General features: G+C 56.8%; 1 protein-coding gene across 2 annotated transcripts in view; it reads right to left on the bottom strand.

Annotated features, from left to right (window-relative positions):
- COL2A1 (collagen type II alpha 1 chain) overlaps positions 1-17,862 on the bottom strand; it is a 30,661-nt gene extending 12,799 nt beyond the window's left edge. Inside the window, exons 1-23 of one of the 2 annotated variants that reach the window (XM_021704764.1) lie at positions 17,758-17,862; positions 13,556-13,762; positions 12,139-12,155; positions 11,911-11,943; positions 11,761-11,793; positions 11,609-11,662; positions 11,344-11,445; positions 10,284-10,361; positions 9,613-9,657; positions 9,460-9,513; positions 8,993-9,046; positions 8,155-8,208; positions 7,694-7,747; positions 7,513-7,566; positions 7,157-7,201; positions 6,583-6,636; positions 3,473-3,517; positions 2,978-3,031; positions 1,507-1,605; positions 1,154-1,198; positions 963-1,061; positions 712-765; positions 231-338 (exon numbers count right to left, since the gene is read on the bottom strand). In XM_021704764.1, coding sequence (XP_021560439.1) covers positions 231-338; positions 712-765; positions 963-1,061; positions 1,154-1,198; positions 1,507-1,605; positions 2,978-3,031; positions 3,473-3,517; positions 6,583-6,636; positions 7,157-7,201; positions 7,513-7,566; positions 7,694-7,747; positions 8,155-8,208; positions 8,993-9,046; positions 9,460-9,513; positions 9,613-9,657; positions 10,284-10,361; positions 11,344-11,445; positions 11,609-11,662; positions 11,761-11,793; positions 11,911-11,943; positions 12,139-12,155; positions 13,556-13,762; positions 17,758-17,842 — 1,527 coding nt within the window. In that variant the 5' untranslated portion in view covers positions 17,843-17,862. The remainder of the gene's footprint in view (positions 1-230; positions 339-711; positions 766-962; positions 1,062-1,153; positions 1,199-1,506; positions 1,606-2,977; positions 3,032-3,472; positions 3,518-6,582; positions 6,637-7,156; positions 7,202-7,512; positions 7,567-7,693; positions 7,748-8,154; positions 8,209-8,992; positions 9,047-9,459; positions 9,514-9,612; positions 9,658-10,283; positions 10,362-11,343; positions 11,446-11,608; positions 11,663-11,760; positions 11,794-11,910; positions 11,944-12,138; positions 12,156-13,555; positions 13,763-17,757) is intronic. The other variant, XM_044914869.1, reaches the window with a different exon arrangement.
- Between the last annotated feature and the right edge of the window lie 682 nt (positions 17,863-18,544).

The following is an 18,544-nucleotide window of genomic DNA, read 5'->3' as shown; positions in this document are numbered from 1 at the left end:
GAGAGATTAACTTCTCGGGCCTGTCCTGGGGCATAGCTCAAACTGTTTCATGCCATCCTGGGGGTGAGGGGCACAAATAAGGAGGGCTCCCTGTCCCCACAGCAGTGAGTGGAGAAGAGAGGAATCGGATACTCAGGCCACAGGACTTGGCCAGAACACAGAGCCACAAAGACTCAACTTCCACGTCCAGGACATACCCCACAGAAAGTGGGAACTCCCAGCCCACTTACTCTCTCTCCAGGGGGACCGACGGGCCCAGCACCACCAGGCTCTCCACGGGCACCTCTTTTGCCTTCTTCACCAGCAGGACCAGGGGCTCCTTGGGGGCCAGCAGGGCCCTGAGAAGCAGCACAAAAGAGAAACAGGGTGAGTCTTCACCTGGCGCTGGGTCCGTCCCTGGCCTGGCAAGGGAGGGAGAGGCCTTGGCTATCGTTTTAGGGCTGGCGACTGGGGAAGAGGGGCCATAAAGGATCGGCCCAGGGAGAGCAGCAGACGTGGCCCAGTGGGAAGAGAGAGGGTGGAAAGTTGAAACTGTTCAAATTGGTCAAACCAAAGATGGGAGCTTAAGCTGCATCAGCTTCTCAACCTGTTATGCCCCCTCCTCCAGGCACAACCTGAGGAGGCCCCAGATTAGGGGACGGGGCTACAGAGGAGCAGGGCAGTGGGCTGGGGGATGGCTCTGGGCCCGAGAGCTGGCGGGCAGATACTCACAGGTTCTCCTTTGGGGCCTTGTTCACCTTTGAAGCCAGCAATACCAGGCTCGCCCTTGGGAAAAGAGAGAGGCATGTTCTCACACTAGGTTCTCTCCATGGACCCTGCCCACCTCCAGACACCCTTAAAGGCAGCCCCTTCCTTCCCCCGCCTCCCCCCTGCAAGGACGCCAGTGTGAGTGCAGGAAGGAGGGATGGCAGGGTTTGACTCCAGGGGTATTGGAGGGACTTGGGGTTCACACTGGGCCTTACCGTCTGACCTTTCGGGCCCAGAGGCCCAGTTGCACCTTGAGGGCCAGGTGGACCACGGGGCCCAGGGAAGCCGGGGGCACCAGCAATGCCAGGAGCACCCTGTCAGCATGAGTAGAAGAGAGGCGCATCAGGAGACGGAGCAAGGAGGGACTGACCCACCTGCGCGAGCCAAGTCCCAGGGCCACACTCACAGCAGATCCTTTGGCTCCAGGAATTCCATCAGTTCCTGGGTTACCCTGAAAAAGAAGATGGTGTCATTATAAACTAAGAAGCAAAGAATAAGCCCCAGCCGCCCCCCAGCCCTCCCAGGCTGCAGATCCAAGGGCTGTCCATTGCAGACATGGCCCTGCTGGTCGCTTCAAGGGGAGGACGAGGTTGGAGGGAGAGGTGTCCCTAGAGCTCAGGATGCAAGTGCTGGGCCAAAATGAAGGTTTGGTGGGTGGGGTTCTGCTTGGGGCCCCACTTCTCTCAGAAATAGACAGAGTCAAGAGCAGCCGGGGCCACAGACCCCAGGTGCTTCAGGCCAAAGGGAAGCTGCACTTACAGAGGCACCAGCCGGCCCGGGGGACCCAGGAGTACCAGGTTCGCCGCGAGGACCTTGAGCGCCCTCGGGACCGCGAGCACCAGTGGGGCCAGCTTCACCCTGGGCAGAGACGGAGGGATGGAATGAGAAGACGGGGGGCACAGACCTCTCGCGGGCCAGCCACAGGCACGCACCAGCAGGCTGAGACACACACGCACCCACCGTGTGCAGGCGTGTTCCCCGCGCGTTCCCACAGGCACCGACCTGACACCTCGTCCTCCCGCCTCCTGCGCTCACCGTGTCCCCTTGACACCGTAACCGCCTCCCCCCGCCCCGTGGCAGATGCACGCCTCTGTGGGCCCCATCAGCGCCCCTCGGAAAGGCCCTGCTGGGGTCTCCTGCCCGCAGCGGGCAGCGCCGTGGGCTGATGGGCGGGCAACTGAGGTGGGCAGCCTTTACCTACCCCCCGTCCACCTAGTGCTTTTCCTGAGGAAACGGAGGCCCTGGGAGAGTTCGGCTCCCGGCACCCCTCCACTCGTATCAGGCTGTGGCCCGGGCCGGCTTGAAGCGAGCCAGGCAGCCAGGGTAAAAGCAAGCTGGGCCGCGGCCCGATTCTCCTCGGCTTCTGGCAGCCCCCGCAAGCCCCCCAAATGGCCTCTGCTTGTACTCTCCCTGTTTTCCTGAAAGGCACAAGCAGCTCGGCTCTGGGCTGTGTGGCCCGCAGAGTGCCCTGGGGAAGCCGCTGAGCCGGAGGCCGGGCAGGGCCTGCTCAGGTTTCTCCTCGGAGCGCTCTCGCTTCACTTCTGTAGTTATTATTTCTAAAGGTCAGGCCCCCTCACCTTCCGCTGTCCCTCCTCACAATGGGTCTCCTTCACCCAGCTCCCAGGGGCCTCAGACACTGTCTGGTTGCCACGGAAACCCCCGGGAGGGGAAAGGCAACCTGATGCCAGTGACCACACGGAGGCTCCTTATTCATCTCGGGAGAGAATTCCCGGGGAACGTGTGCACCGGAATCCCCGCTTGGGCCATGGGGGCCTTTCCCTGAACCGGCTGGCCTCCCCCTGGCCCCTGTTAATCCTCGGAAGCACTCTGTTAGCACTGCTGGGCCGCGCCGAGCCCCCCAGCTGAAGCAGGGCCCAGGGGAAGCTCGGAGCCATCTCCCTGCCCCCGTCCTCCGGCTCTCCTCCGGGGCTAGAGGCTGCGGAGCTTTGCCTTCTTCCCTTTGGGTCCTGGTCTTCTGCTCCCTCCCAGATCTCTGGTGTCTCCCCGTCATTTTCTGCCTCCCCCCCAGTCTCAAGCTGGAACTGTACCCCCAGCTCTGCATCCTGCCGGCTTACTTTCCCTTCCAGCCAGGAGCTGTGAAACGCCTGGCCCTTCCTTGCCTCCATGGAGAGCAGCAGTGGCTGGGGGTGGGAGACACCCCTCAGAAGGGAAGGGGGGACTATCTAGGGGGCAGTCAGCAAGAACAGGGGAAAGGGGGCAGGGCACATACCTTGGCCCCGGGAGCACCAGGGAAGCCAGGACCGCCAGCGGGACCCACGGGACCCTGCAGGAAGGAAGGAGGGGGAAAGTGAATGCCGTTTCTGGGTCGTATTTCTCCAGCCCCCAGAGTGAGCCACCCCCACACCTCACACTCCTCCCCACCTTTGTACCGATTTGACTCTGCATCCCTTGTGGCTCAAAGTCCCTGGATGAAAACTGTCCCCACGGCCAGTGTCCCTGAGCCTGGCTTCCCAAGGCAAAGCATCTAACTGTATATATGGTGAGAAGCAGATGATTCTTTGACCTCCCTATCTGTCCCTCCTCAAAAAAATGCCCAAAGCGTGGCTAAGAAAAATGACCCATCACTTCAAAGCTTGTTATCAACATACTAGGGTAACAGGGAGAAAGCGTTCCTGCTCCTCCGCCTTGGAAGGCCCACCCTGCCCGCTCCGCTGTGCTGCTGAACAGGGCTCAGGAGAACGCACCACGGGTAAAAGGCACTTACCGGAGGGCCTGCTGGGCCTGGTTGGCCGTCGTTGCCCCGGGCACCCTGTGAGAGGGGAGAAGGAAGCAGGCACGGTGAGAAGCCCCGCACGGCCAGGCCCTCCCGGTCAGCAGCCCACCCCACAGAAAACTTGGGCAGTGCTGGGCCCCCAGGGCCCCAGGGAGGAGGGCCAGGGTGGCCTGGCGCCAGGGCAGGACAGCCCCACAGGAAGGAACAGCCGGGAACCCCTCCGTGGTGGCTGCAAGGAAGCGTGCTGCCGGGCAGCAGTGGGCAAAGCTTGGGTGATTTCCTCGCTATTCCATCATTTCTGAAACTTTCATTTAGACCCCAAATATCCGCAACTTCAAGGCCAAGTTATCACTTAAAGACTCAGTGAACTGAGCCAAAGAAAAATGAAAGAGCCAAGCAGCAAACCTAACTCAATTCCTCCCACCTGCTCGCAGTGGGAAACACTTTCGGGGGGCTTGGTTAACCTCCTTAGTTAAGGCTTGGTTAAGGCCTCTCCTTGGTTAACTCCAGGATGCCTCCGGGCTCCGCCCCCTTCCCACCCCCTCCAGACAACCAGGAAACACAGATGCCCACAGGATGCACAGGATGTCTGCCTCTGGCCGGGAAGAAGCCCTGTGAGGGGGACACGGCACTGGGCACAGCCTGAGGACCACATCTGAGCTCATGCCCCTGAGAGTCCTTTACACTGTAAGACAAGGCTGCTAGTTCTTTCTCTCTAGGACTAATTTTTTGTGTGTCTTTTTGGTAAAGATTTATTTATTTATTTGAGAGAGAGAGACCACACGTGAGTGGGGGGAGGGTCAGAGGGAGAGAATCTTCAAGCAGACTCCTCGCTCAGCGAGGAGCCTGACATGAGGCTCGATCTCATGACCCATGAGATCATGGCCTGAGCCAAAACCAGGAGTCAGATGCTTAGCCAACTGAGCCACCCAGGAGCCCCTAGGACTAGTTTTGAGGGTTTTTCCCCCCAGTTTTGTGGTGAGCATTCCCCAGTTTCTCTCTCAAAGCCCCTCAGGACCTAGAGAAATTTTACCCAAACTCCAGGAACCATTAGGCCGCGCGGAGCTAGGCCTGGCCCCTGGTCCTTGGCAGGGGACCAGAGCCAGCCAGAAGGCGACCTTTCCCAAGGTGAGCCCCGCCTGCCTGCCTCTACCTTTTCTGGGGTGCTGAAGAAGGATGCTTTCGGGGAGCTCAGGTTTTAAAAAAGACTCAAATCTTCTTCCTGGCTATGGTCCATTTCTCCTGACAGAGACTCTCCAGATGGGCATTAAACAGGAAAGCAAGAGGAGACTGGACAGAAAAAAATGTCAGAGGGCACATAAAGCCTCAGCATTGGCCAGAGCCCCTTCTGGGCCAGGCTGGCTGCTTCAGGAAACTCTGGAGCCCCTCCCTCCAGCGGCTGGCCAGAGAAGAGGCCTGGGGCCCAGCATGGGCAAAGGGGAGCTGAGCACTGCTCCAGGAGGCCTGCGCTGGGCTGGCGTCCGAGGCTCTGCCTGCAGCACGGCTGGGAGAGGGCACCGTCTGGCCCAAGGGGGCACGTGACCACAGCGGGCAGAGGCCAACCCAGCCCAGGCCCGGGCCCAGCCTTGACAGCAGGCCTGCACTTGGAACGATGTGACGTTGTCAACTTTCTATGCCAGATCCTATGCAAGGCCTGCCAGCCGGACTACTGTGGGGACAGGAATCAGCAAGGAGGAGCAGGAAGCAGGGCCTGCTGTGGCCAGGAAGGAGGAAGAACAGGGATGCAGCTCATCTTTGCCCCTCACAGGGTGCAACCACCGTGGCTTCGAGCCTGGCCAAAAAGCTACAAGCCAGGTCCGAATAATCCGCCGAAATAGCAGTGTTTCTTGGCAGCCCCAGCCCTCTCTAATCCCCTCACACAAAGTGACTCCAGGACAAAGCCCTTCAGCAGCCCTGGCTGACAAATGGGGGTCAACGCTGCCTGTTATGTCACTGATCTGCTTTTGAGGGAAATTTCTGCCAAACAGATACATTATCTGGAAAGCTGCAGAGTGAGTGAAGCTGATTTACTTAGGCCAGCCTCGCAAGGGCCTGTGAGGAGGGGCCTCGGCGCTTGGGTGGCTGGGGTATGAGCTCAACAGAAAGCATAATCTTTCTTAAACACAGCTTTCATCACATCACCCGCCTGACCGAGCGCCTGCAAGTGCTCTCTACCACTGAGGGGTCAGAGCTAAACACCTGCATGCTCCTCTGGCTGCAAATGCCCTGCAGATCCCCACGCCCTTCCCTGCCCCCATCAGCAAGAGGCCACCAGACTCTGAGGCTGCCGAGCATGGCTTTAAGCAATTTAACCTTTCTGGGCCTCAGTTTCTTCTTCTCTAAAATGGGGAGAATAGGGGCGCCTGGGTGGCTTAGTCAGTTAGGCATCCGCCTTCAGCTCAGGTCATGATCTCAGGGTCCTGGGATCGAGCCCTGCCTCTGGTGGGGTTGGGCTCCCTGCTCAGCGGGGAGCCTGTTCCTCCCTCTCCCTCTGCCCCTCCCCCTCCCCCTGCTCATGCTCGCTCTCTCAAATAAATAAATAAAGTCCTTAAATAAAATAAAACGGGGAGAATAGACTCTACTGCACAGGATTTGAGGGAAGATTAGATGAGATGAAGCACATGAGGTATTGACCCTAGGAAGTGCCTAAGCCACGGCGGCCACGTACTGCCAGCCACAGCAGCGATGTCAAGTATAAAGGCCCTATGAGGTGACGCGAGACTGTGAACACTCTTCTAGAGCATCATCTCAACACCAGAAAGTAGCACGGCACTGTAGCCAATTGAAGTCTGTCCATAAGTTCAAACTGGACTGACTGGGAGTGCGTGGGGGCTGTGAGGGGTGACCGGAATAATCCCAGCTGCTAAGGGAGAGCCCCGCCCCCACCAACCAACCCTTCCACAGTCCACCCCAGTCCTGCAACTGTGCAGACCGGGCCTGGGAATTCGTGACAGGCACACTCAGAATCCATCCCCGCAGGATGACAATACGCTCTACACCTCCCAGGGTGGCTTGGAGGGTCAAGGATAGCCCTATATGAAAGTGTCTTGTAAACTCCGAAGTATGGGCCAAATGGTGGCTTTGGCCTTGTCATTACTCACTGCAGCACCAGCAGGGCCAGTCCGTCCTCGCTCACCGGGCAGGCCGCGGGGACCCTGGAACACGCCAGAACACAAGCATGAGCTGGCTCAATGACATTCTGCCAGTCCTCCCCAGACACGAGAGCGGGGAGCACGCACATGCCCAGGAGGCAAAGGTGTGGCTGCCCCTGAGCCTGCCTTCCCACTCGTCTAGGTCTCCCCACATCACATCAAAGGTGTTTCTGCCCAGGCAGAACCACCAATGCTCCTGTTGCTACTGGGAGCCTTGTCACCGGCACGTCCCGCTTCGTGCCACAGATGAACCCCCCCAAATGTTGAGAAGAGACGGAATTTTTTAAAACTGAAACGCATCTTAACATAGGGCTATGTCAAGGAAATGCTGGGGCAACTTGAACAAATCATCTATTCGATAAATTTACCTTTTTGATCTAATCATAATCAGATCAGATCTGCAAAGCTGAATATCTACTTTGCCCGAAGGGAGCGGTTTCTATAGCAGAGCCATCTGCTAGGCTTTAGGAGCTGCCTGAAGAGTGTCTGGAGGCCCTCCCAGGGGGTGATTATTCATACTCACCATTGGGCCTGGAGAACCATTCTCACCCGGTGAACCACTCTCTCCCTGGGAAAAAGATGCACAGGGTCAGTGAGCAGGTCCCCATTGGCAGCCCCCAGAAAACTCCCAAGGAAGAAGCCAAAAGCTCTGGTCAACTCAGCTAGCACTGAGACCCCCCAAACTTCAGTTCTGCCAGGGACAACTCCCTGAGCTCTCCCAGCCTGCTGTTCTTCCAGCAGGATGTAGGACTGGGTGTTCCCAACCAAAGCTGACCTGATGTGCTAACTCATTGGCTTAATAGGATCTCCTTGACTGGAAAGAAAGGTGTCTCATCATCTCCCTCTGTTCCCCATCCCCATGTGCTCCTCGGTCCTTACCTTCACACCTGGAGCACCAGCTTCTCCCTTAGCACCATCTAGACCTGGGTAGCCCTAGAGGACAAGAGAAAATGTTCCATCACACTTCTGGGAAACCCTATTAGGAAGATTCATGCCCCCAGATGCTTTTCTCTCCCCTGGGCAATAACTTCCTTCCAACACTCTTGTCCATGATACTTACTCTGTGACCCTTGACACCAGGAAGGCCTGGGGTTCCCGGGAAGCCTCGAGCACCCTGCAGTGCAGAGAGGAGATGTTCAAGGCGCAGAGCAGAGGGCTGAGTCAAGGCTGCCCTGCTCTGCTAGAGAACCTTCCGGAGCCAGCTCCCTCAGGCCGGCAGGGCAGTCAGGAGCCCAGCACTTAGACAGCTCTTGCAGTAGATCCCAGAGCCCCCCCTTACTATGCTTCGCCCCATCCTATGCAAAATGGGTGTAAACAACAGCTGCCCAGCATCCCCCCGCCCCGTGGGCCTGTGTGAGGATCCTACACATCAGCATGAGGGCGGAGGTGTGTAGGGGCTGTTGGAATTCCATTCTAGAAGTGAGCTAGCTGAACTAGAGGCGCTGGGTGTGAGGCCACTGCCTCAGCTGCAAAGGAGGGAGACTCGGAACAAGGTTTGAGGCTGGCGGGGGGGCGCTCTACCTGAGGGCCGGGGGGGCCTCTTTCACCAGATTTTCCAGGCTTTCCAGCTTCGCCCTGAAGGGAGAGAGATGTGTTTCAGCTTCAGCAGAAGACAAGTTAGCGTAGTGGGCACGCTCCAGATCGCATCTCTCCTCCCCATCTTCTATGCCTTTTGCCCACCTGCTTATTCATCTCCCTCACCTCCTTGGGATTCCGGACTTTGAATGCCTTTCCTGGGTCATGACGTATTCTTTCGGACAGCTGTACATTGCATGGGCAAGCTCCTCCATCCTGACCAGCCTGCAGCTTCCCCAGGGGACTCTCCTCTCTCCCCTCCGAGGCTCTGCGGACTGGGCTAGGCTACCTTACCCAGGGAGACTTTCACTGTCTAATGTGATTCATAAGAACAGCTCGAGAGCCAACTCTTATCTTTTCACTTCGTTTGCATCCTTTGCAGACATCCTGACTCAGGCTGCGCTTTTCCTAGCTCATTTACAATTAAGATAATGTTGGGCTGTTGAGCGTCTTCCTTTTGTTTTCCCTTCTCAACATCTTTCCCCCTGTGTTTTCCCTCTCTTTCTCCCGTTTCTCAATTTCCCTTCCTGGAGCTAATGATGTTTTAATCATTTCCCTTCCCAATGGGTCCAAAGCAGTCCCCAGGCACTCGTAAGCTAAGCTGCAAGTGGGAATGTAGATGGTAGACAGAGTCTGTGGCTCTGATTGACCAGTCCTGCCCCTAAGGACACTTCCACCCTGGGCCAGGCTGAGGGCGCTTCCGCATCACTGCCCCAGTACGCACATCCTCCCCACACCCTTTCAAAGGACACAGCAACTCATTCGACTACTCAGGGATACTCACATCATCACCAGGTTTTCCAGGGGGGCCAGGAGGACCACGGGGACCCATGGGACCCTACAAACGAAGTAAGAAAGTTTAAGAGATGGTTGGAGGGGGATGATACCTAATCAGTGGACAAAACTTCGGGATTGTAGCCTTTGGAATCTAAGTTCTTCCATAAGGAAGAAAGATGGGGGTGGGGGTGGGGAAGCCCACTTTGTGCTGAGAGAAAGCAAGAGTGCAGAGCTGATTATCCTGGAAGGCAGCACAGGCCGAGGGTGACCCAGAAAGGGGACTGTTGTGACAGAGCTCTGGTGGTCCTTGCCTCCTGGGCTTCTCTGGGAGAGATCCTGGCAGAGCTAAGTGGCATCTCGGGGCCCTCCACTGGGAAAGCTCTGGGCAGTCTTGGTGTCTGCGTGGTACATCACTGGAGACACCCTCCCCCCCCCGCCGCCCGGGGGGAGGGCAGGGCCCATGCAGGTACTCACGGAGACACCGGGTTCTCCAGGTTCACCAGGGTTGCCCTGAAATCCTTGAGGTCCCTAAAAAGTAACATGAGGACACCAGGTTAAGCCCACAGACTGACACGAGAGAGCTTGAACGCATCTGCACTGCACGGAGCGGAAAGACCCAGTACTTACGGGAGCACCAGCAGGGCCTGGAGGTCCTCGAGGTCCCATTGGGCCCTGCGGCAAACAGAAGAGGAGGGGGTTCACTGGAAATGCTTCACCAGCGGCCGCCAGCATGCCCCCGCCTCCCAGCCAGGGGCCCAGACAAAGGACAGACAGTTACTCTGTGGGCAGGGGCCCTACAGTGGCTGCTCCTTCTCATTTCCCACTCCCCACGCAACAATCTATTTATTTATAGGCACCATTTGGATAGAGAGGCTGGCCTTGCTTTCTCCTGGACCACAGCCATGTTTACTAAAGTCTGAGTTTCATTTAGCTTGTGCCAAGCTGGAGCTGCAGGCCTGAGATTTCCTGCTGGAAGTCCTGTGGGTGCTGGAGGACAGTGGCTACTATCTGCATTCTTCAGTTCTCATTCCAAGAGCAATAGCGGCTGGCCTTCCAGCCTCAGCCTAGATGTGTCTCTCCATCCTCATTCTTCTTGGTCACTCCAGCGCGTCATTAGAACTGGCATCCATCACCATTAAAAACCAAATGCTTGGGGCTAACCCCATGGGAGGTTACATAACTGATGGAGAAGAGCTGCTCTAAGCAATTATCTGTAACGTGAGGTTGTCAGATTCTCTGGCTCTGCTAAGGGCCACCCCCTGCCATTTTGGCTGCAAAAAACTGGTGTCTTTCCTTACCATCGGCCCTTGCATCACTCCCATCTGGGCGCCACCAGCCTTCTCGTCAAATCCTCCAGCCATCTGGGCAGCAAAGTTCTGCAAATAAACCCAACAACATTAGGAGCTTGAGAGGCCCCAGGTTGTTCCTTCTCAACTAGGTAAGCTATAAATTGGGATAGAAAAAAAAAAAGCCCTCTATTTTAGATAAACTCTAATTGTTGGAGACTAACCTAGCATTGAACAGAATTGCCAGTGATTCCTGAAAAATCGTTCTGGAAATGTGTTACGAGATGCCAGTGGCATAATCATTTCCCTGGAAGATAAAATGCTATTTGGAGGAGTATCAGTTACCCACATTTCATTGCACAGAATTATTTTTTAAATTCTAAAATAGTAAATACATTGTTCAACCTACATTGAGAAATAGAACTAAAACATCACTTTAAAGTTTGTTTTTTTTTAATTTGATTCCCAGGAATTTACTGCCCAGCAAAAGACTAAAATCAACAGCCTTAAAATATTTCAGCAAGGGAAGGCGTAGGCATCTGTAAGCCTCTTAAGTTTAAGAACTTATTACCTAGCAAGCATCAAAATGGCAAATGTGCAAAAACTGGACAATAATATGATCCGTTGACTGGCTTAATTCCAAAAATGACTTTCGCCACACACCTTCACTCAGTGGGCCTCTTTCATGAGAATGAATAGTAGCTTGGAATGGACCTGGCAAGGACCGGGATTAAATGTTTTCCAAGGACAGTGGTCACTCTTCTTCCAGGTAACTACAAGTGCTCGGTCATCCTCTCCCTCGGCCCCCACGCCCACGCCCAGGAATCAACCGCACAGCACAGATGCCTGGAAGCCAGGTACCTGAAGACTTTCTTTGCAGAAACCCGGTGAGTGAAAAAAGTCATCCCTGAATGCCACGGTCTCAGGCCTAATATGTGACTCCACTAAATTACAGGCCTGGGGAGAAGCCCGTGGACAGGCTGTGGGAGCCAGCCAGGTAAGTGTGAGTAGCAATTTAGAAGCCACAGTTCTGGAAGGACAGCCTGAAGGGAGGGGACAGAAGGATACTTACTCCACCAAGGCCAGGGGGACCAGGGGGGCCAGGAGGACCAGGGGGGCCAGGATTTCCAGGGGTCCCAGGCTCTCCATCTCTGCCACGAGGTCCAGGGGCACCCTTGGCAGAAAGAGAAAGGGGCACCCAAGTGAAGCAGGGCTGATGCAAGAACCACCCAGCCACAGGCTGTCCCTGAGGTGGTGGTCACGCACATGGGGGGAGGGGAAGACGTTCAGAGGACCTGGGGAGGCCACGGGGGGTCGGGGAGCATTTCTCAACTCACTTTTTCACCTTTGTCACCACGATCACCTCTGGGTCCTTGTTCACCTGCTGGTCCCTGAAGGTGAGGAAAATGTTGAGATGATGGCAAGGCCGGGGGCCTGCAGATCAGTTACTTGAGGAAGAGAGGGAGGAAGGGATTTCTCCCTTTCTTACCTGAGGCCCAGGAGGTCCTTTAGGTCCTACAATCTGTGGAGAGAGACAGAGAGAGAGAGAGACGCACAGGATGGCGTATTAGAGGGAGTCCAAGGAGCTGACCCAGTTAGAGCAGGAGAGGCAACTGGTATGAGAATAATGTGTACTTACATCCTTGATGTCTCCAGGTTCTCCTTTCTGCCCCTGAAACAGGGCACAACCTGAGGATGGAGCCACGCAAGCCCACCAAGCCCCGAGCACAAAAACCCTGCCCCGCAGTCCAAGCATTGAGGTATCCCCTAAAACAGCCCTCTGCTGCTGCCTACCAACCACAGGCTGGGCGTGCATAACACTGCTTCTGAAGAAAGCCCAAAAACAAGAAGAAGAAAAAGCCCTTACCTTTGGTCCTGGTTGCCCTGCAAATGGAAAAAGAGAAGAATGAAAAATTGTGAGATGAAGAAGTACAAGTTCTTGTTGCGCAAACACTCTTTAACAGAACAAACAAGGACACAACCCCGGAAGGGGACAGCTTCCTGTCCCCTCTGCTGGGATGTTAGGGTCACTGGGGTCCTGGGGTTGCTGAGGTCCCTTGAGGAAGGGAGCTGACCCAGACTTTGTTATGGAAGAAGCAGTCAGCATGCAAAAGAATGGAGCAGGGCCTACGAAGCGATCTAATTAGCTCCAAGATAGGAAGCACCAAAAGCTGGCGGAAGGTCCAAGTCTCTTCTCTCTCCACAGAGTAGGAAGCCCTTCCCGCGGCCCGAGCCCTCCCGGAAGAGGAGTTAGGTGGTCAGAGGGGTCTTACGTTCAAGCTGGGTATCCTCAAAGCAAGCACATGAACACAGCAGGGCATGGGAGTTAGGGCATTGCAGCCAGGGCCATCCCAAATCAGTGAGCCCGCCCCCCTCTGTAGCAGCAAAGTGGGGAGGCAATCAACACTTCCTGCACGCGGGCCTCAGAAATGACCCGGAAATCTGGACCAGAAAAGCAGGTCACCAGTGTTGGCGAAGTGTTAAGGAAAGGCAACTCCTTGCTTCGCTTTCCACTTTCTTCTCCGTTGGAGTAGGAGGGGGACAGTGAGGGCCACCCAAGGGGCCTAGGCATGTGACCCCCCCCATGTGACAGGGAGATGGGGCCTGTGTCCAAGTGCTGGGGAGGGGTCACAGACACATCACGCAGCACTGGTTCTGGCTGGGAGTCAATAAACTGCACCGGAATGCAGCCCGCGGGGTCCTCGCCCAGCCCCACCTCCCAGCACCCAGCTCTGCCTTCTTTTATTAACTCGCATCTTAATTGGCAGTTAACTCCAAAAGAGGTAAACACAAAAGGAAACTGCCAGGGAGGGTCCATATTTCAAAGAGGGAGCCTGCCCTCTGTCTCCCCACTAGCCGGCAGAGATTTCTCCCCACTGACGACCAGATATTTAGCGGCCTTCTACAGAGAAGATGAGCTGTGGGTCATAGAGGAATTCGTCTGGAGTCGGGCCCACAGAGCTTGTGCTCTCCATCGTGGCTCCCAGTGATTGGCAGAGATGATTCCAGAGAGGGTACCTCTGTGGAATCACATCTGTCCTTCCAGATGTCGGAAGTGTATCTGGGGGGAGGTTTGGGATGAGGAAGGACCCCTCTAAGTGTCTCAGGCTCATTCAGGGTCAACCTGCAAGCAAGAAGTGGCCTTTCCTTTTGGCCTCCGCTGCTGGGGTCCCATGGATAACCAGTCCCTGTGCTTCGCAGAGAGGACCAGCATCCATGGGAGGGCATGTGCTGCACCTGCGAGTAATTTATTTATGTGGAACAGGAAATAAATAAATTACGACCACTGGCCGTGGCGAGGTCAGTTGAGCAGATGGGGCAGCACTCTCCGAAGGGGGTCTCGGGGCTGAGGCAGTCTTTCATGTCTTCACAGATTATGTCGTCACAGAGCACGGTCCCAGTGTCACAGACACAGATCCGGCAGGGCTCGGGCTTCCACACATCCTTATCATTATACCTCTGCCCGTCCTGCACACAGCTGCCGGCCTTCTCTGCACCAACGGCCCAGCAGGGGAAGCAGGGGGAGCGAAGGGAGGGAGGGGGTGGGGAGCCAGAAGAGAAAAAGAGAAAGAGGTTGCAGTCAACGTGACATCATTCAAATGCTGAAGAATGCGGGCTCCGGCCACCTGAACATGGAGGACTTGAAAATTATTTTTCTAAGCCATTCTTCAAGTTACCTTTATTGAGCACCTTGCATTATGCTCTCTATTCACCACTGAAAATCCAGACCCTGCCGTGAAGGGGAGGGGCGGGGCTACTGCAGCATATTCTCTTTTGGCATCTAGCCTGGGGCAGAGGTGAAGGGGCAGGGGCAAGCTGGAGTGGGAGCAGGGGGTGAGACCCCAAATGGGAACTCAGGAACCGCAAAGACAGAGGAGAGGAGAAAACAGAGACACGCCCCCCCCTCCACCCCAGCACAGGTACAGAGGCCTTGTTTCTGCCTTCCTCTAGGAATTATGGGATTTGCTAAATACAACTGACAGGTAAAATGCAGAAGGCATGTAGAAAATTCTACCCACAAAAATTAGAATCTATAAACGGCCAGACTCCAAAAGTGTATATATGGGGTGGGAGTGGTGAAAGGAGGAGCTGTTAGAATCAGGATTATGTCCCATTATTTAAATCCTATTAGAATCAGGACCAATTCCGGGAGGAGGATAGGCCGATTCAGACAATAAATACACTTGGGACCCCAGCAGCCTAACAGAATGCTTGGGCGGCAGGAAGGGCCAAGGGACACCCCCTCCAGCCCCCAAACTCCCCTACCCCTGCTGACCTCCAGCCCTTCCCCTCCCTGGAGAGACCCTAACTTCATCCGAAGACAACACCTCAATATGGGGGGTGGGGAGGGCGCAGGGTGTTTGAACGCCTGGCCTGGGCTAAGATGAACCAGTCCAGGCCTGTCCTCGTCCAAGAAGGCAGACCAAGAACGGCACGGACCAGTCGCTCTCCACTAGCGCCCTGCCGTCTGGAATTCACCCTGCAAACGAAACCTGTGCTGACAAGAGCGCTCCCGAGAGCGCCAAGGGCTGGAGAGCCCGCACCACGTGCTAGGGAGCGCCCAGCGCTGTTTTTCTCATCAAAATCCCCAAAGCAGTGGCAGCTGCAGGGGATGAATAATAGGAAAGAGCCACAAACCAGGTGGGCGGAGAAAGAAATGGGCCTGCCTGGGGCTCTTGAAGGAGGCTCTGAAAATCTAAAGATAAACCTTTTTTTTTTCCTTTGTCACCAGTAGGAACCCGCTCAGCCTTTAGGCCAGATAATCCCGGCGAGGGTAGGGGGATCCCAGGGTGTACACGTGTCCCAGCGCGGGGACACGCCCACCGCTAAAATAGCTGGAACTGCAGAAAGCGGGCGGTGGGGCAGGGGAGGGGGAAGAAGGAGAGGTTCATGGTGTCCCGTCCGGACTAAGGAAAAGCCCACTCTCACCCAAGAGGGCTCAGGGTGGAAAAAAGAAAATGCCGGGAGAAGGGGGTGCACCCGAATGCGGATCGGATTTCGCTGGGAAGGGCGGCCCAGGGATGCGCGGGGGCGGGGCCAGGCGGCGCGGGCTGTGGGAGCCGCTGGGTGACTCTCCCGGCTGCAGCTCTGGACGCGGCTCGCCCACAGACCCCGGGAGGGTGAAAAGCAGGATTAAATGACTGCCCCAGAAAGAAGCCAGCCCCGTAACCGGATCCCCTAGGTGTGGACGGAGGAGCCCAGCACCTCCATAATTGCTGTTCCAAACGGCTGCCGATAGCATCCCGGCGCGCCTGATCCGGTTCCCCTCGTTACCGCACGCGGTATAAAGTGCTCCTTTGTAGCAGGCCAATTAAAAAGTTACCTCTTTCGGGGAACTGTTTTTGCTCCGCCGCCGCTGTGCGCAGGGCTGGAGCCCGGGAGGCGACGGCGGGCGGGCACAGGGGGGCATTGTGGAGAGGGGGTCGGGGAGTCCGGGGGAACCCACCGGACCTCGCCTCTCATGAATGGGGCTTTTCTCGAGCGCACACAGAGCCCGATTCACAGGTCTCCGCAAGGAACCAGTTTAAATAAATACGGGCAGCATTTCAGCCCCATCTGGAAGCCATCGCTGCCAATCTCCCAACGCAAACAAGCCTCACAAAGGAGGATTGAGGTCTCTCCCCACAGCCGAGGGGCACTTTCGGAGGCGAGGGCTGTGAAATGCAGATGTGGGTCAAAGACGCCGCCTCCAGTGAGTTTCTCCAACTCGTGGACAGATGGGAGGAGGGGCGTGCCCGAGCTCTAGGGTTCTGACATCCCTGACGTCCACGCAGGCCGTGCCTTTCCCCCACGTCACTTCTCTGGGTCCACTGATCCGGGGGAGGGGATGCGCCAGGGAGCAAAGTCAACCGCCCCGATGCACTCCCCCCTGGAGAGAAGGAAGATCTGGGCCCAAGAAACTGTGGAATTCACTCACTCCCGGGAAAGCTGCAGTGGTGAGAGCGCTCTGCCACTGAAGTGAGTGCTTCTAATACCAGATGGAGAATTTGGGAATTATTTTAAGGTCACTTAGCTAATTTCACTGTGCACTAAGTTTCCGTAACGGGTGTCCGTGCGAAATGAAGACAAAAATATAGTCAGTCCGAGCCGGGATCACTTATAGACACACCGTATTCCAACAAGTGCCCGGGAGCGCGCGGCCAGTTCAGCGCAGCGCCCGACGACTGGCCAGAATCTCCTGCCCCCGCCTCAAAGCCGCTCTAATGAAGGGAAAGTCCTCCTGGGCCCAGAGCCTTCGCAGGAGAGACCAAATAGAGCCTGGTCGGCAGAGGGATTGTGACTCCCCCCCCCGCCCCCGCCCCCCAAAAAAAGTTTCCTCTGCGATTGATTTACAATCTGTAACATACAAAGACAGGGCTGGAATCCCAGCCATCGGAAACGTGCCCAAACACGTGGGGAAAAAAAAAAAAGTCCTCTCTACCTAATACACTTTCCAGGCTTCGTTTGTCCTGAATATAATCCCAGACAGTGGGACTTTACCAAAGGAGGCGATGGAAAGGTGCGATCCGAACCACCTTTGGACTAGACTGTAAAACTGCTATCTCTAACTATATTCGGTTGAAATTGTTACAGCAGTCGACCAACTGTGCCCCCCTCCCCTGCACACAGACACAGACCCACAGCCCGCAGCCTGGCTCAGCGAGCTCCAGAAACTTAGAAGAGTAACTCATTGTAGTACCTCCGGGGTTTGGAGGGGAAGACCGCGGGGAGGGGGCGCTATTTTCTGGGGCGTTTGAAAAGCACAGTCTGGTTGGAATGTTATCGCCTTTCAGATGGCCTCTCCGACGGGAAGTTTCTGCACCCGTTAGAGGCCGGGCGAAAGCCGAGATGAGAATGAGGGCTGCACCTTGCTCCTGCGCCAGCCGGGAGGGGGAGGAAACTGCCAGAGGCGCTGAGGTCTCAGAGCGCCTCTCCGAAGCGTCTTTGTGGCCTCGGATTTCAGCCCACCAGTTTCAGAGCATCTCCTTTGTCTAACTCCCCTTTGAACCCTCCAGCCACCAACCCCTGGACAAGATTGCGAGGTCAGCCCTTTGGCCCTTCCTCACTCCTTCGCTAGTGCCCGTTCCAACTTCTAAGATCGACGGGCCAAGACCTGTTTTTGCTGAACTCCGAGTGCTTCGAGGAGGTGAGTTGTGTGCGTGTGCGCCTGCCTAATTATCAAAGCTGGTGGAAGAGAGTGCGCTTAAATCTGTGCTCAAACATCTCGAACCCCCGACACTTTGCACGTTTCAAATTCCTGCGCAAGGTAGAGACCTGCAAATGCCTCCAGCAGCGACCCGCACCGGAGGACTCTCGGGCAGAGCCCCTAACTTGCAGAACTCCGCTAGGTGAGCTCCTGCGCATCTTGCACCCAAGTCTCGGCGCGCCGTGACCCCGGGAGCCACTCTAACCCGGACACACCGGCTCCAGAGCGGGAGAGTGCGCGGGGGGAGGGTGCGGAGGGAAGACACAGAAGGGTGGCAGGCAGGGGCGTTGGGCGACTTACGGACATCCTGGCCGTGACATCGAAGGACAGCGGCGACGAGCAGCGTCAGCAGCACCAGCGTCTGGGGAGCCCCGAAGCGGATCATGGCTCACCGCGGGGCCTGGCGGAGCCGGCCCGAGCGGAGCGCAGCGAGGCGGCAGGAGCACGGCGTGGGTCCGGGTCTCTACCGCGCCCTCATGCAGGAGGCCTTTGGAGCAGGAGGAGGAGGCAGGAGACCCGGCAGCCCAGCAGCGCTCTGCGTCTTCTCCCGTCCGCCGAGCCCGTTATATGCGCCCGGCCCGCCTCGAGACTGGCGAACTCGCCCAAACCGCGGGCCGCCCCCGGCCCCCCGCGGGGCTGTAACCTGAGACCCCGCCCCCGGAGCCGGCCTGGGCCCAGCCAGAGCCCGCACCTGCCTGGACCGGACCCCCCTCTCCGCTAGCCCTGCTTCCCGCCCCCCACCCCCACCCCTAGTGTGCTGAGTGGCCTGATCCGGCGGGGCGCAGAGACGGCTGCTGTCCTCCCCCCAACCCAGAGCTGCGGCGCTGCCCCCTCCGACCACAGGCGGGAAGGGGGGCCTCCGGCCCCTCCCCTCGGAGTTCTGCCCGGATCGGAGGGGCGGGGGGTGTTTGCAGAGGCGCAGGCCGCGAGCCCTAGACCGTGGATGGAAAAGACTTGGGAGGGAGCGGGCAAAGTGGTAGAAAGGAGCAGCGGTGGAGGGTTAGGGGGGCTCCGCGTTGGGACCTTGGGCGGAGGGCAGGAAGGAGGGCACACGGGGAGCTCGCGATGGTATCTGGAATCCTAAATC

Source organism: Neomonachus schauinslandi, chromosome 5 (genome assembly GCF_002201575.2).
Source record: "Neomonachus schauinslandi chromosome 5, ASM220157v2, whole genome shotgun sequence".
In the NCBI taxonomy this organism is placed as follows: Eukaryota; Metazoa; Chordata; class Mammalia; order Carnivora; family Phocidae; genus Neomonachus; species Neomonachus schauinslandi.
Note: the sequence above shows the minus strand (reverse complement) of the source record. Positions and strands in the feature narration are given on the sequence as shown.